Source organism: Erinaceus europaeus, chromosome 10 (genome assembly GCF_950295315.1).
Source record: "Erinaceus europaeus chromosome 10, mEriEur2.1, whole genome shotgun sequence".
Lineage (NCBI taxonomy): Eukaryota > Metazoa > Chordata > Mammalia > Eulipotyphla > Erinaceidae > Erinaceus > Erinaceus europaeus.
Window position 1 is genome coordinate 109,015,433 of NC_080171.1, and position 17,285 is coordinate 109,032,717.

Below are 17,285 nucleotides of genomic sequence, written 5' to 3' on the forward strand. Positions count from 1 at the left end.
CTAATTTTTTGTTTTTAATAATGATTGACAAAACCGTAGGATAAGTTCCACACAGTTCCCACCACCAGAATTCCATATTCCAGTCCCTCCATTGGAAACTTTCCTGTTCTTTATCCCTCGGGAACATGGACCCAGGATCATTATGGGGTGCAGAAGGTGGAAGGTCTGGCTTCTGTAATTGCTTCTCCATTGGACATAGGCATTGTTGAGTTGATCCATATTCCCAGTCTGTGTCTATCTTTCCCTAGTGGGCGAGGGCTCTGGAGAGTTTTAATTAGGGTGATAGAACTGATCTAAAACTGGATGATGAGATTGATAAACAATTTGTATAATTCACTAAAAATCACTGAATTGTACAATTATAACATGCACATTTTTTGGTGTGGGGATCATATCTCAAGAAACTGTTTAAAATGAATACTAACTGGGCCCCATATCATGTCATCAGTACTAAAATATTTTGAAGTAAATCTAACAGGTGATCTTCAGCCTGAAGATATTGTCACATATCCCAGCCTTGGCCAGGGAAGTGTCAAAGATATAATTAAGGGGAGCCGGACAGCAGCACACCCAGCTGAGTACATATATTATTATACACAGGAACCTCAGTTCTAGCCCCGGCTCCCCACCTGCAGGGGAGGCTCTTCAGGAGCAGTGATGCAGGTCTGCAGGTGTCTATCTTTCTCTCTCCCTATCTCCAGCTCCCCTCTCAATTTCTGTCTGTCCTATTAAATAAAACAGAAAGAAAAAAATGAGAAAAAATGGCCAGTGGGATCAGTGGATCCATAGTGCTGCTATCCAGCAATAAAAATGGTGGCAATAAAAATAAACAAATAATTAATATTCAGCAGCCATATAAAAATATTCCAGTGTGGAGCTGTCTAAAAGAGCTCACTTGGAAAGTGTGCTGTTTTGCAATATGTGCAACCCAGGTTTGAACCCAGCTACCATTGCGTTGGAAAAAGCTTCAGTGTTTTATCCCTTTATCTCTCTTTATTTATCTCTGTGTCTGTTTCTGTCTCTCTCTCTCTCTCTCTCTCTCTGTCTCTTTCTCCCTAAGTCTTTGTCTCTGCCTCTCTTATCTAAAAAAGTCATTTGGACTAGTGATGTAGGTGATGACACTTCCCCCCACACACACCAATTTTTTTTCCTATGTGATATTCTGCATTTGCTGTGCCTTTAAGTAATTAATTTCTGAATATGTTTAACCATGACATTTAATGACAGTTTCTATGTTTTAAGGGTCTGCTCAGCTCTGGTATATAGTGGTATGGAGATTGAACCTGGGACTTTGGTGCCTCTGGCATTAAAGTTTTTTTGCATAACTATTATGCTATCTCACCTCCCCTTAAACATGACTTTCAAAAACGTTTATTCACTCACTTAAAGTTTAACTGGAACACAATGATTTTTTTTTTTAGGTGTATGGCACCAGAGACTCACACATGCATAATTTCACTGCTTGCAAACTGTTTTTTTTTAATTCAGATTGATAGAGGAGAGAGCAAGAAAGTGTGAGAAAGAGAGACCATAGCACCATAACTTCAGATGTCAGAAGTACTCCATGTGATGCCAACGGTTAAAAGAAAATCAAATCACAAGAACTCTCGCGATGATTTTGATTTACCTGGACCTAAATGAAGCTCTGTTCTAGCCAGGAGGAGGGGAAAGTGAGAAAGAGATGGCCTAAAACAAAGATATCTTGCCCTGAATTTGCCTCATACTTTCCTCTGAAAAAAAACAAAACACCAGCACAAAAAAAAACTACACCAAGACTGAAATGCAAGGTGAAGAAAGGACTCTGGTAAATCTGTAGCCTTTTTGATTGTAGCAAATTCTTCTGGGGGGGGTGGGGGAATGCCTACAGCAGAGTGGGGGGAGACCAGGCATGGGGGTGGGGGGTGGACCTTCTGCTCAATTCAATGTTTCTAATGCACCTAAAACTGCTTTAAAAATTAAAGTCTCTTAATTTCTTAAAGAGATAGAAAATTAAAAGACAAAAAAAAAAAAAGACCCTTCTTATTTCAAAGCCTGACCCCCTAACAGAGATAGTGAGTCTTCTTTCTTCTTTTCCATGAAAATTCCCCAGCCCTACTTCTAGACCTCATTCGTCAGGACTCATTTTTGAGGTCTGAAATCCATGAAAAGGAAAACTAAAGAATGAATCACCTTTGTCTGACAATTCACTTCATCAGTTTCCTGAAGGGAGGGGATTATTCATTAAATGAAAAACAATTTGCATTTTCAGCACAAAGGATGCTCTCTGCCTGGTGGGCTTCCAGCCTCTCCTGAAATGTGCTCCTTCTCTCAAGAGCCATCGATGTTGTAAAGGTTCTATGTAAAGTGGTCTGGGCCAGGAGGGGGAAGCACAGAGAACACTTGGCTGCCTGGGTCAGCATTGTCCCCTTTGTCAACTTGAACAGGGCTCAATCTTATTTCCAAAATGTTCCAACTGACAGGCTCCATACAGGGGTCTGATGGCCCCCCTTTTCAGGGAGTTAAGCCACAGAAGCACTCCCTTTCCCAGAACTCATTGCCAGACACCGTCCTGAAGAATGGCCCTGCTGTGATGAATGGGCCCTGTTTTCCTTCTACTGTACACTAAGGCCTGGGTCAAGGAAGGTACTTGTCGCCACTAATCTATAACAGGTGGTGGGAAAGCGGGGGGGGGGGGGGGGGGGGGGGGGGAGACAGGGATTCCTCTGTGTAGCAGTGAATGAGCGAATGGTGCTAACAGAGCAGTAAGGGTGTGAAAGGTCATTCCAAGAGTGGCTTCAAGAGGTTGGAAGAGCTGGCCCACTCCCCTCCTACATCCCCAGAATGACCCCTTGTCATAAATTTTTCCCACCTGCCTCTAATAATACTTGAGATTTTTTTTTTTTTAAAGAGGGCAAATCCTCTCTGTCCACTCTAAAATACAAATACGCACTGGTTTAAAATACAAAGCAGGACAATAGGCTATAGGAAAGAAGGACACAAGTACTTCTCCCCATTCCTGTCTTTAAATGCAACTACAATGTGCAGCCTGGGCAGAATACATAAAATAAACTTACGAGAGTCCAAAGGATAGAATTAGGAGGTGGTCTAACACCAGAACAGTGCAAGAGTGAGTTTCCTTTGTCCTCTTTTTGCCTCATATATTCCAGATTTACTGTTACAGAAGCTAGCAGTTCAGACACGTTAACAGTGCAGACAAAATAGTACCAGTGGGTGTCAGTTCTCTAAAGAACCAGAAAAGAGCAGTTTTGAAAGGCAGAAAATTTGTAAACTCCTAAAAGATTTTTTTTTTAAATCCTATAGCTTCACCAACAGAGTAAAAATTTCCACCCTAATGAGGTTGCTCCAACCAGGTCTCTGACCCTTGTCAGGTTAGCATCAGAGAAAGCCTGGGAGAGAGTAGGATCCCAGGCACCTCATGTCAGCAAACACCTGAACTTCCACTGCCAGCCAGTAATACCAGAGTTGCCCTTCCCAGCCATCCCCTCTCAGCGTTCCAAGAGATAATTTCTGAGGCCTAGTGTAGACTCAGAACTTCCGCCATCACTCTAGGAGTGGTGAAGCCACCTCTCCCAAACACCGTTTCTGCTCTTGTAGGGAGGCAGCCCTCACCCTCACCTCCACCCGGAAGTAATCAAGTGGCAGTATTCACCCAATGAAGGGCAAGTAGAGAACTAGGACTTTGATCCTACAAATCAATATTCCCTCATCCCCTTGCTGAAGCAATGTCAACATATACTCAAAACAGAAGACTTAAATAATATCCATATTCTTAGAGCATTACACTGAAAACATCCAGAGCTCATTAAGAAAAAAAAAAAAGAAAGAAAAGAAAAAAGAAAAGCACTCATCAGACAGGTGAGATAGTTCACTCAGGTAGCGTGTTCCTCTTGCCAGGAGCACCGCCACAGTGACAGTCTGACTCCCTCTGTACTCAAGTTGTTGCTGTGGTGTCTTTCTCTCTCTCTGTTTCTTTCTTTATTTTGTTGAGGGGAATTAATGGTTTACAGTTGACAGTAAAATGCAGTAGCTGGTACCTGTGTAACATTTCTCAGTTTTCTGCATAGCACTCTAACCCCCCAGCTAGGTCCTCCTCCACCATCATATTCCAGGACCTGAGCACTCCTCCACCCCCAGCCCCCACCCCAGAGTCCTTTATTTTGGCACAATACACCAACTCCAGTCCAAGTTCTGCCTTGTGTTTCCCTTATGTTCTTATTTTTCAGCTTCTATGAGTGAGATGGTCTTGTATTCACCCTTCTCTTCCAGGCTGATCTTACTTAACACGATTTCTTCAAGCTCCATCCAAGATGAAGTGAAGAAGGTAGATTCTCCATGTTTCTCTTTTTCTATCTGAAAAAGGTTTCCTGGAGCAGTGAAGTCCCAATGATAGAAAATATGTGTGTGTGTGTGTGTGTGTGTGTGTGTGTGTGTGTGTGTGTGTGTGTTTCTGATCACACCAGGAAGACCTCACGTTGAGAAAAAATAAATGCCAGCAATTATAGGACACAGACATTAGAATTATCTGTCCAGAATTTTAAAGCAGCCATCATAAAAATGCTTCAACAGTCAATCTGAAACATAGTTTAAAAAATGAAAAGACAGAATGTTTCTGCAAAGAGACAGATTATATAAAGAAACAAAACTAAAGATTTTAGAACGAAAATAAAATAATAAAGATTTTAGAAGGGAAGAATACAATAGCCCAAATTTGAAACTTGTTAGGTTGGTTCAGTAGTATAATAGAGGTGGCCAAAGAAAGAATCTTTGGTCACTTATGAAAAATAAGCCTCAAAGGTAAATCAGTGGGGAGTCGGCAGTATCGCATCGGGTTAAGTGCAGGTGGCACAAAGCCCAGCGTAAGGATCCCGGTTCGATCCCCCGGCTCCCCACCTGCAGGGGAGTCGCTTCGCAGGAGGTGAAGCAGGTCTGCAGGTGTCCCTCTCTCTCCCCCCTCTGTCTTCCCCTCCTCTCTCCATTTCTCTCTGTCCTACCCAACAATGACGACATCAACAACAATAATAACTACAATAGCAATAGAAAACAAGGGCAACAAAAAGGGAAAAATAAGTATAAATAAATATAAAAAAGGTATATCAATAGAAATTCTCTGATCTCAACAACAGAAGAAAAAATAAGGTAAAGGAAAAATGAATAGCATTTCAGAGATGCACTGGATTATAAAAAAGATATAACATCTTTCATTGAGGTCATTGATTTCTTAGAAGAGAAGGAAGCTAGAAAGAAAAACTTTAAAAATCAATGATTTAAAATTTCCAAATTTGTAAAAAGGAATATATATATATATATATATATATGATTCAAGGGATTGAGAGAACTTCAAATACGATATCTTGAGAAATTCACCTAAAAAAAAAATCTAAGGGAATCCGACAGTAGCACAGAGGGTTAAGCACCAGCGTAAGGGTCCCTGTTCTACAGGTGTCTATCTTTCTCTCCCCCTCTCTGTCTTCCCCTCCTTTCCCCATTTCTCTCTGTCCTATTAAAAAATATATCTAAACTTCTGAAAATTACACCAAAAAAGTCTTAAAAGAAGTGAAAGAAAATTATATCTACGGGGTGGGGGAAGGGGTATAACTTACTTGGATGGTAAACCTGCTTTACTATTCATTTGACCCAGGTTTGAGCCTATCCACCACACTGGAGGAAGGTTCAGTGATATGATTGCTTTCTCTATTTTTCATATATATATGTATATGTATATGTATATGTATATGTATATGTATATGTATATATATATATATATATGTATATATATATATATATATATATATATATAGAGAGAGAGAGAGAGAGAGAGAGAGAGAGAGAAAAGACAAACAAAATAATTAAAAGATTAAAAACATTGGGGAACCAGGAGGTGGCGCAGAGGCTTAAGCACACATGGCAGAAAGCTCACAGACCAGCATCAGATCCCTGTTTAAGCCACCCCCCGGCCCCGCTTCCCACCTGCAGGTGTAAAGCAGGTCTGCAGGCATCTATCTTTCTCTCCCCCCTCTGTCTTCCCCTCCTCTCTTGATTTCTTTCTGTCCTATCCAACAACAACAACATCATTAATAACAATAAATAAGGACAACAAAAGGGGAAAAATCTTTAAAATTGTTTTAAAAATACAAACATTGAAATAATATGAGACTTCTCACCAGAAATCACAGAAGTCAGAAGGAAGTAGCACCTTCCAAGCACTGGAAGAAACAGATTATCAACCACAGATCCTACAGTGAGTGAGACTATCTTTCCAAGGCACCACTTTTCCAAATGAGACTGTCTTTCCAAGGCACCACCAAAGCATACAAAGAAAATTTGTTACCCACAGGCTTGCCCTAAAAAATGAGTAAAGGAGGCTTCTTAGACAAAATGGAAATGTTAAAAAAAAAATTATCTTGGTATATCAGGAAGGAAGAAAGAATTATGTGAAAAGTAACACAGGTTAACACAAAAAACATTGTTCTTTGGAAAAAGAAGGAGGAGGAGGAGAAGATGGAGCCTATGGGAGAGGAAATAGCTTAAGCATCCTATGATAATAGGGTCAAACTTGAAACGGCTACTCTGTTCAAAGCATTTTGCCCACTTTGTCTCCTTTACTCTTTACAAAAGCCCAGGAGGGATTGTCATCACCTTTGGTTTTTTGATATAATAGTTCTACGATGAACATCAAGGCAGACTTTGAACATCCAGACTCTAATCAGTTCCCAGTCTCAGGCTTTTAACCACTACAGCCCACAATAACTCAAACTCACCTGGATTTTTTTTTTTTCATTTGAGTGAGAAGAGAATAAATTCACTACAAACACTACAAGCAGGGGGCAGGGAGGCTAGGGAGCCTACATGGAGTGGTTGGTAGCCCAGAAAATTTTTGGACACAGCCCATGAAAAGAACCCAAAAAATGAAGAAAAGATATGCACACAGAGAAGAGGAAAACAAGGATTAGTCTAGAACAGACACATAATTTTGAACTTGAAACTTCTTGGAAAGTATCTTTGGTGCTGACAGAAACCCAGAAAGGATGAGTAACTTGTCCCAAATTTCCAGACAGTGTCAGAGTGAGGAATGGAATCCACACCTTCCAACTCATAAAATATTTTTTAAAAATAATAATAACTAAGAAGAGCTTTCACATGGGTCTCAGTAGAAAGAAAAGGATTTGAGTCTCAAGACAACAAAGGACTGCAAGTAGGTCAGGTCAGTATGAATTTGAGGAAAGAATCTTGAAAATCATAGAGAAAGAATCTGAATTGCTTGACCACCCAGTTAACTAAGGAATAAGGCCAAGTTTCTTTTGGATAAAATATTAGGTACTTTCTGGGAACCTGGTCTCCGATAGGGAGAAGTTATATAACTGGTCATAGAGGCTTAATATCAATGACTATAAAAGAGAGATTGCTTTCGGAAAAGTGGTGCTGTGAGATCTCTCCAGCCATAGCAGTCAAGGTGACCTTTCATCTTCTGGTCATCAGAAAGCTGAATTATGTTATGAACACCTTTGTGTGTGCAGAGGGGCATTATGCTCACTGGAGCAGTGCTGTAGGTATCTCTCACTCTCTTTGCCTCTGTCTCCCCCTTTCCTTCTCAATTTCTGTCCTATCAAATTAAAGAGGAATTAAAAAAAATAATAGTCACCAGGAACAGTAGATTTGTCTTGAAGGCACTGAGCCTGCAAATAATCCTGGTGGCATAAAATAAATAAACAGTTTACAGGGGGGCTGGCTAAGCACACATGAAGTGAAGCTCAAAGACCAGCATAAAGATCCCGGCTCAAGCCGCCTGCCCCCACCTGCAAAGGGGTCGCCTCACAAGCTGTGAAGCAGGTCTACAGCTGTCTATTTTTTTTCCCCCTCTGTCTTCCCTTCCTCTTGCAGTTTCTCTCTGTCCAATCCAACAACAGCAGCAATAACAATAATAACAACAAGAAGGGCAACAAAAATGGGGGGGGGGGGGGGAATGGCCTCCAGGAGCAGTGGATTCGTAGTGCAGGCACTGAGACACAACCATAACCCTGGAGGCAAAAAAAAAAAAAAATGTACATAATCTGGAATTTGGATTAATTTGGGAGTAATTGGAAGTACAAAGTATCTTTTTCTTTAAGAATATGATTTTTTTTTTTTTTACTAGAGCATTAGTCACCTCTGGTGAATATGGTGGTATGAGTGACTGACCCTTGGACTTTGAAGCCTCAGTCATAAGAATTTCTTTGGGTAATCATTATGCTATCTACCTTCACCCTGAATGTGATATTTTTCTAATTCGGGTTATCTCATATCTCCATGGGATTTTGTCATTTTCTTTGTACAAAACCTGAATTAATTAATTAATTTGTTTATTTATTTATGGCAAGCAAGAGCATTGTGCACTTACTATCTCACTGCTCCAACCATTTTTCTCATTCAGAGAAAGAGGAAGTAACACCAAATCACTGACGCTTCTTACAATACCACTGTATTTTCCATAAAAGTACAGCACGCTAATCGATTGCACCACTGGGGCTCCACCACTGTATTTTTCCATGTGGTAGCAGGACTCGAACCTAGGCCATACACATGACAAAGTACATGTCTGACCCAGTCGTCCATCTTCTCTGAAAGAAGACTTGCAAATTTTATATTAAATTTGTTTCTAGGGTTATCTATTTTTTCTATTTTAATGGAAATATTTCTTATTATGTTTAGTATTTGTAACAGCCATTATCTTATAATTTTTAATATTCTTCTACTACTTATTACATTTTGAAAGGTTCTAAGGTCAGTATGCAGAAGAAATTAAATACATATGGATTCCACGAAACAATACTTCATTAAAGAAAATGTGGGTGGCTGGGTGATAGCGCAGCAAGTTAAGCGCACGTGACGTGAAGTGCAAGGACTGGCAGAAGGATCCCAATTTGAGCCCGGCTCCCCACATGCAGAGGGCTCGCTTCACAAGCGGTGAAGCAGATCTACAGGTATCTATCTTTCTCTTCCCCTTTCTGTCTCCCCCTCCTCTTTTGATTTCTCTCTCTCCTACCCAACAACGACAGCAATAACAATAATAATAACAATAACAACAACAAGGGCAACAAAAAAAGTGGAAATAATAGCCTCCGGGAGCAGTGGATTCATGGTGTAGGCACCTAGCCGAGCCAGCACCGAGCCCCAGCAATAACCCTGGAGGCAAAAAAAAAAGGGGCGGTCGGGCCGTGGCGCAGTGGGTTAAGCGCATGTGGCGCAAAGCGCAGGGACCGGCGTAAGGATCCCAGTTCAAGCCCCCGGCTCCCCACCTGCAGGGGAGTCGCTTCACAGGTGGTGAAGCGACTGGTCTGCAGGTGTCTATCTTTCTCTCCCCTTCCCTGTCTTCCCCTCCTCTCTCCATTTCTCTCTGTCCTATCCAACAACGAATTGCGTCAACAAGGGCAATAATAATAACCACAACGAAGCTACAACAAGGGCAACAAAAGGGGGGAAAAATGGCCTCCAGGAGCGGTGGATTCATGGTGCAGGCACCGAGCCCAGCAATAACCCTGGAGGAGGAAAAAAAAGAAAAGAAAGAAAAAAAAGAAAATGTTGTATTTATAATGTTAAAAACAGCATACCATTCTATGTATGTTCTAAGTGCTTTTTTTTTTTTTGCAGTAAGAGATTAAAGGCTTAACTATTTCATTTTTTTTTTAAGTTTTTGTTTGGTATTTACTTTACGAGGAAGAGAAAGAAAATGAGACCAGAGAAACCAGAGCACTGCTCATCTCTGGGATAAATTAGTACCATGGATTGAGCCTGTAGCATCTGGGGCCTCAGGCAAAGACATTTTACTTAGGCCAGAGCACTACTCAGCTCTGATTCATGGTGGTATGGGGGGTTGAACTTGGGATCCTCAGGCATGAAAATCTTGCATAATCATTATGCTATCTCTCTCTCTCTCTGGAAATATTCAAAGGTAATAATCATACTCCAGTGAGTATTGGTTTGGCTTCTCTTTTTATGCAATATTTTGCTGTCCCCATTAATGGCAGGTATAGCTAATATGTCATGCCTACATAAATATCTTTTTAAATCAATATATGCTCTAGTTAAAATGTAAATAATAAATGTTAACAGTGTTTAGCACAATGGTGTACTACTCAGGTATTAAAAATGGTGATTTCACCATTTTCAGCCCATCTTGGATGGAGCTTGAAGAAATCATGTTGAGTGAAATACGTCAGAAACAGAAGGATGAATATGGGATGATCTCACTCACAGGCAGAAATTGAAAAACAAGATCGGAAGAGAAAATACTAAGCAGAACTTGGACTGGAGTTGGTGTATTGCACTAAAGTAAAAGATTCTGGGGCAGTTGGGGGGGAGAGTTCAGGTCCTGGAACAGCATAGCAAAGGACCTATTGGGGATTGTATTATTATGTGGAAAACTAAGAAATGTTATACATGTACAAACTATTGTATTTACTGTCAACTGTAAAACATTAATCCCCAAATAAAGAAATTTTAAAAAATAAAATAAAGGTTTTTATCACTTCTAATTGTGTTTAATATGTAACTGACTAGTTGCAAGGCTCTATAAATTCCTAAAACAATTCCCAATAAGAGACACTGCCATCTTTAAAGATCATTGCATTTTTATAGTAGTCCAGAGGGATAAGACTATAAGTTTTAAATTTCTTTTTCCACCCCAGTTTTAAATTTCTTTTTCAATAGAAAATATTCTCCTGTATAAATAAACATTAATTGCATTTATTATCAGAAAAATCCTGTTTGGGGTCTTCATGAAGTCACTGGGATGTGTTCAAAACCGGAAGAGCAAGTTTCCAATACTACTTACCTCAAAAGAATAAGCTTTCCCAATCCCATCACCTGCTCCAGTGATCACTGCAAAAAAGCAGAAATGGCCGTAAAACAGAATATTAATCTCTAAAGTCTTTCTTTCTCACTGGTTACATTTTCTTGTAGACAAAATACCTAGACATAATATTCGAGGCAATGTGCCTGTTTCTTCCAAACCCCCATCCCCAACCAGGTCCAACCTGCCTAACTGTGTCAACTGTCAAGTTTTTCAGCCCTGAATCATACGCACTAAGCATTCAAAATGAAAAAATTTTTGAGGAGATGAGAAGACTATGGGAAAACATTCTAAAACGAAGCAAAAGTCTCAGCCAGAAAGAACTTTCAGGACCCCACCCCAATAACAATTAGACATTGGTGAACCCTAATTCACCATAGGTCAGCAGGAGGCACTGATAGCTTCCTACCCACATACCTAACTTTCACTCTCAGGGAATATCTGGGTCTCATCTAAAGGTTAAATTCCCTTCCATTGTCTACCCAGTCTACTCAGTCTCCCACAAGATAAACATTAAAGCCATAGATGATTGGAAATAAAGTAAAGAGGGAAATGCAAAAAGGGTACTGAGGTCTTTGCACTCAACACCTGTATTGATTCACTTATAGATCAAACTGGGGTTTTTTTTTTTCCTTTTTTTAACAATTTTTTTCATCTATTTATTCATTCATTTATTTATTTATTTTCACCAGAGTGCCTCGCTCGGCTCTGGTTCATGGTGGTGCAGGAGATTAAACGTGGGGCTTTGGAGACTTAGCCATGGAAGTCTTTTTTGCGTGACCATTATACTCCTTTGCCCTCTTCTCTTTCTAGTAAGTATATCGAGTCTTATGTATATACTTAACCCTGAGCTCTATGACGAGCCTCATTTGTATGAGTATCAAATTTCAAAATGCATTACAATTCAGTAGCTACATATCTGTAATTTACCTCTGCACCAACAATTAAAGAGGGTGTTTTCCAAGTATTAATATATATATGTATATATATATATATATATATATATATATATATATATACACACATATTTAGATTAGCTGAAAGCATAAGCAAACCAAGTTGTAGAAGCTTCAAGCAGAATCACTTCATTTTAATCACTCATTCATTTTACCACCACCCTTCAAAAAGGATATATATAGATATATAGATATCATATAAATACAATATATATGTATATATATATATATGCAGAGATAATAAAACACAGGAGATAGAAAACTTTTCTTTACCTGCCCACTGTCCCATGGACTTCAAGAAAAACCTCGGCAGAATATTCCAGAACCGCAGAAAAATGAATTTGGAAAATCTCAAATACTTCATCAGGTAAACCAGAAACACCAACAACCCTACTAAAATGAAGAACTGTTCCAGAACTTCACCCATGACTGCAGCACAGCAGATGCAGCTTCAAATCTGCCTCACTCCCTCAACCCGCTCTCTAGGGCATGTCCTTCACCTTTCCTGCATCAACGGGCACATTTCATTCCACTGTGGGACATTTAGATTAAAGTAGCTTCTTTGCACAGTCCTTTAATTCACAGGCATTGAAAGAAGGAAGTATTCTTTCTAATATCTTTGCAGTACAGTTGGGATTTTGCAACCATGGGTGAAGATATAAAAGTTGGACATGTACCAGATAAAGAGAGGACTATAAAAAGTTGGATAAGGGAGGCTGGGTGGTGGCGCACCTGGTTGAGCACACATGTCACAGCACACAAGGACCCAGGTTAGAGCCCCTGGTTCCCACCTGCAGGGGAAAAGCTTCACGAGTGGTGAGGCAGAGCTGCAGGTGTCTATCTCTTTCCCTCTTTATCACCCCCTTCCCTCTCAATTTCTAGCTATTTCTATCCAATAAATAAAGAGAATTTAAAAAACTGGGGGGAAAAAGTTGGATAAGGGAAAGAGACTGGCTCACTTAATAATGGCCTTTTTGGTCAATATCACACCACCTCATCATCTGAGGCTCTAGTTAGGGAATCTTTCGATTCCCACACAAATATGATGGGCCTAGACCTCTAAAGGACCCCTCTCTGCACCACCACTGGTCACTTCCATCAGGAATGTGGGCCCTCTAGGACCTTGCCCTCACCATAGAGCAGCTATGGTAGGGATTGTCCCAGTCTCTGGAGGGAGGCTCTGGTAGCCTGCCCTGCCTCCATGAAACCAGTGCAGCCTGCACTGTTCCCAGTGGTGACCATAAGCTGCAAGCTCAGACCAATAAGAATTCAGGGGTTACACAGGCTCTGGTGCTAATATATATACACTGAGTCAGGTGGATGGAGATAAATAGTTAATTCTATCTACAGAATATTTCCAAGAATTGGAGCTACTTTCTCCCCCAATCCAATTTTCTAACCCTTTTCTCTAATCTGACACCATTTTCTCAGACAATGTTTTTATCCTACTGCATGCTAGCTAGCAAACTCAAGCAGGGACTACCATAAGCATGAGCTCCTGGAAACATGCCTAAGGTGGATCTCCTAGCTTTCTTCAACACTAGGATTCCTAATCTCATCTGTTCTGTTCCTATGTTTTGGTTCATTAACTATTTTGTCTCACTTTATGTCCTGCCACTTTCCAGACACCAAGTTATAGATGCTATCATGACTCCATCCTGACTTCTCTGGGTAGACAATTTCAATGATGTGTACGGGAACCTTGCCTCTCCAGAGTTCTACCCCACTAGGAGAAGATAGAGAGAGGCTGGAGGTATGCATCAATCTACCAAAGCCCAAGTCCAGCAGAGAAGCAATTACAGAAGCCAGAAGTCCTATCTTCTGCACGCCAAAAACAATTCTGATCCATACTTCCAGTGGGGGAGAAGTGCTAGGAGGAAAAGGATAAAAGGTCTCTGAACTCCAGCTCCATCAGGTCCCAGAAAGAGAGAGAGGAAGAAAGGGGAGAGATGCATTTGAATGAACTAATAGGGTTATGTGTGGCTTGAAGAGGAAGAGAGGACTGGACCTGGAAGAAAAGGGGATCAATTATGTTTAAATGTAGATAGATAGCTATAGAGATGATGATTCACCCAGGTCTGCAACCTTGGGAGAACCACAGTGGGCTGCAATGGAAGGATCAAAATCTGAACTCTGATGATGGGAATGGTGTGGAATTGTACCCCTGTTGACATGTAATTTTGTAAATGTTGAATCACTAAAAAAGAAAAAGTTAGACAGTCAAAAACATAAAGTCTAGAAGAAGAAATAAAAATGGCAGCCCTGGGATCTTTTCAAAGAATGCAAAATCCATTTATCATCATTTATCATCTGTTCAACAAATAGTTATTGGTTCTGTGCCTGGCTGTGGAGAAAACAATGGTAAACAAGGCAGCTTCACTTCCCTGTGGGAACTGGGAGTCTAGTAAGAGAGTCAGACAATATGCAAATAAGTAATAGAAGTGGGGGCAGATGGTGGCACACCTGGGTGAATGCACACATTATAATGCTCAAGGACCCAGGTTCAAGTCCCGGTCCCTACCTGCAGGGGGAAAGCTTCATAAGTGGTGAAACAGTGCTGCAGGTGTCTCTCTGTCTCTCTCCCTCTATCATTCCCTTCCTTCTAGATTTCTGGCTATCTCTATCCAATAAATAAAGATAATAAAAATAAATTAAAAAACAGAACTCGGGGCCAAGTGGTAATGCAGAGGGTTAAGCACACATGGTGCAAAGCTCAAGGACCCACTTAGAGACCCCGGTTCGAGCCCCCACATCCCCACCTGCAGGGGGGTCGCTTCACAAGCAGTGAAGCAGGTCTGCAGGTGTCTATCTTTCTGTCTCCCTCTCTGTCTTCCCCTCTTCTCCCAATTTCTCTCTGTCCTATCCAACAATGACAGCAATAATAACAACAATAATAATACCAACAATGACAAACAATAAGGGAAACAAAAGGAAAAAAAATGACCTCCAGGAGCAGTGGATTCGTGGTGCAGGCACCAAGCCCCAGTGATGACTGTGGAGGCAAAAATAAACAAACAAACAAACAAATAACAGAACTTCAGCTAGCAGCACCATGAAACAGTGCAATTGAGTGATTCCTGATCATATTTTAGAGAATTTTTCTCTAAATGGTGTGTGATGTTTCTCCATATGAGCATCTAATGGGTCTTTAATGTTCTATGAGTGGGTGGCATTTTGAGCTGGTATTTAAATGAGGAGTCAGTCCTGCAAATATGAGATTCCCCCTACAACTAAGGGAACAACAAGTAAAACAGCACCCACAGTATCAGGATTGCTCTGTAGAAAAGCAGAGGGAGGAAAGCATAAGCTGGAGGGAAACCTAGGAAGCGGCCAGATAGTCTTGGTAAGAAGTTGGAACTCAAACCTACAATCAATAGGAAGCCACTGAATACAATGGTACTGGACAGTGGATTCGAAGCATCTGAAAGTTGCTTTTAAAAGGTTACTCTGGGGGGGTCGGGTAGTAGCGCAGCAGGTTAAGCGCAAGAACCGGTTTAAAGATCCTGGTTCGAGCCCCCGGCTCCCCACTTGTAGGGGAGTTGCTTCACAAGTGGTGAAGCAGGTCTGCAGGTGTCTATCTTTCTATCCCCCCTCTGTCTTCTCCTCCTCTCTCCACTTCTCTCTGTCCTATCCAACAATGAATGACATCAACAACAACAATAATAACCATAACAAGGCTACAACAACAAGGGCAACAAAAGGGGGGGATGGCCTCCAGGAGCAGTGGATTCATGGTGCAGGCACTGAGCCCCAGCAATAACCCTGGAAGCAAAAAAAAAAAAAAAAAAAAAACTTACTCTGACTGGTGAGAGAAGAGGACCCCTATGGATATGGAGGGTGAGCCTGGCAACCAAATCAGGAAGGAATGAGCAGATCACGGTCATCATTCAGGAGGACTGGCCCAGGGTTCAGTCCTTAACTTCTCTCTTCTTTTCTACTAGTGTTCATTAATGCTGATGCAATTATTCATAATTTTAGCCTTAAGAACTCTGTGTAACTCTGAGGAACCACAGTGTATTTGTAACTTCAAGGACCACCCAGGCTGGTAATGCAGATTTTGCATATCCAACTAACTGTTTGGCATTTCCATTTAAATAGTATCTCAAACTTTAATTCGTATAAACTGATTCCTGGGGCTGAGGAGAGCATCTGGAACCTGGTGGCTGTAAAGAGTGTTAACATACAAAACCAAATTGTTGACCAATCATGAACCTAAAGACAGGAATAGTGCAGATGAAGAGTTGGGGGGGGGTCCTCTGTTTTGTAAATAGCTAGTAGACATATTTTGGTTAGATTCCAAAGGGCCTGTGGCTATACTAATTTTTTTTCTTTTTTCCTTTCTTTTCTTTTTTTTTTTCCCCCTGAGCCTGAAATCTGATATGCAGGTGGATCCAAGTTATTGTCTGATGATGTCATGGCTGGAAAAGGACCAGAAAGCTGCATCAGGGAAAATAGTAGCTCCCAAATATGGGAAAGGTGTATAAATATTGTTGACTGTCAACCCCATCAATTTGATGTGATCTGGGACCCATATTCAGCTTAGGAGCCTATGTGACCTCTGCATCCCTGTAGATCTGAGCTCACATTCTGTGGTCATGAGTAGGAATGTTCCAAGCTGCCCCAATTTCAGGACCCATCTTCTTCAGGTGTAGCATAGAGTATGTTGTCCAGCCTCCCTTCAGAGGATGGAATATTCTTTACCAGTGTTGATCCAAGTTGAGGGCAAGATCCTATGGGGGCCCACAAAGGAGTCTATTTTGTTGTTCCTGATAGAGATGACTGGTAACAATGGAGAGAGGGATTTATTTGAGGTCTAGACCCATCAAAGACATGACATATTTTATACTCCAGTTGCTCAAGAATATCTTGGGAATATCATTGATTCCTCTTTTCTTGCATAGCCAATTCGTCTCTCTTGGATAGACAGATTTGCTTTCAGATTTAGATTGCACTGAACAACAGTTCTTGCTCTTCGTGACACGTGAGCTTAACCCACTGTGCTACCGCTTGACTCCCTGGATATTATTTTATTTACACCTTGCTATATATGTGCAAGTTACCCTCTTAAACACATGTATGCACTCACACATATAGACACACAGTTACTTACACATGTCACATTGTACAACTTCAAGTTTACCTACTGTCCCTGAAACTCACTGGGGTGAACTCCGCTGGGTGTCCCACATGCCCACGGAGCACCACAAGAGCAGAAGGAAAAAGAGTCGTTCAGAAATAAAAAAGAATGAAAGAGGCATCAAATTGATAACCAGATCATCTCAGCTGTTATCCAAAGTGGTTGGGCCAATTTGGACTGCCACAAACATGACATGACACTGTCTATTTTTCTCTTTTTTTTTAAATCAAATCTTGATAATGTTGGCTTCCTAGTTTTTGACAAACTAAAAAAAAAAAAGTACATGATGATTTTAGTTACCTGCTATTAATGAGGTTGTGTGGTTTCAGTTACCTGCTATTAATGAGGTTGTGCGTATTTTTATGTC

General features: G+C 40.8%; 1 protein-coding gene across 1 annotated transcript in view; it reads right to left on the reverse strand.

Annotated features, from left to right (window-relative positions):
• The window catches only part of HSD17B3 (hydroxysteroid 17-beta dehydrogenase 3), a 46,823-nt gene extending 34,604 nt beyond the window's left edge, over positions 1 to 12,219 (reverse strand). Inside the window, exons 1-2 of the mRNA XM_007539899.2 lie at positions 12,055 to 12,219; positions 10,808 to 10,854 (exon numbers count right to left, since the gene is read on the reverse strand). Of these exons, the coding sequence (XP_007539961.1) occupies positions 10,808 to 10,854; positions 12,055 to 12,208 (201 nt within the window). The 5' untranslated portion in view covers positions 12,209 to 12,219. The remainder of the gene's footprint in view (positions 1 to 10,807; positions 10,855 to 12,054) is intronic.
• Between the last annotated feature and the right edge of the window lie 5,066 nt (positions 12,220 to 17,285).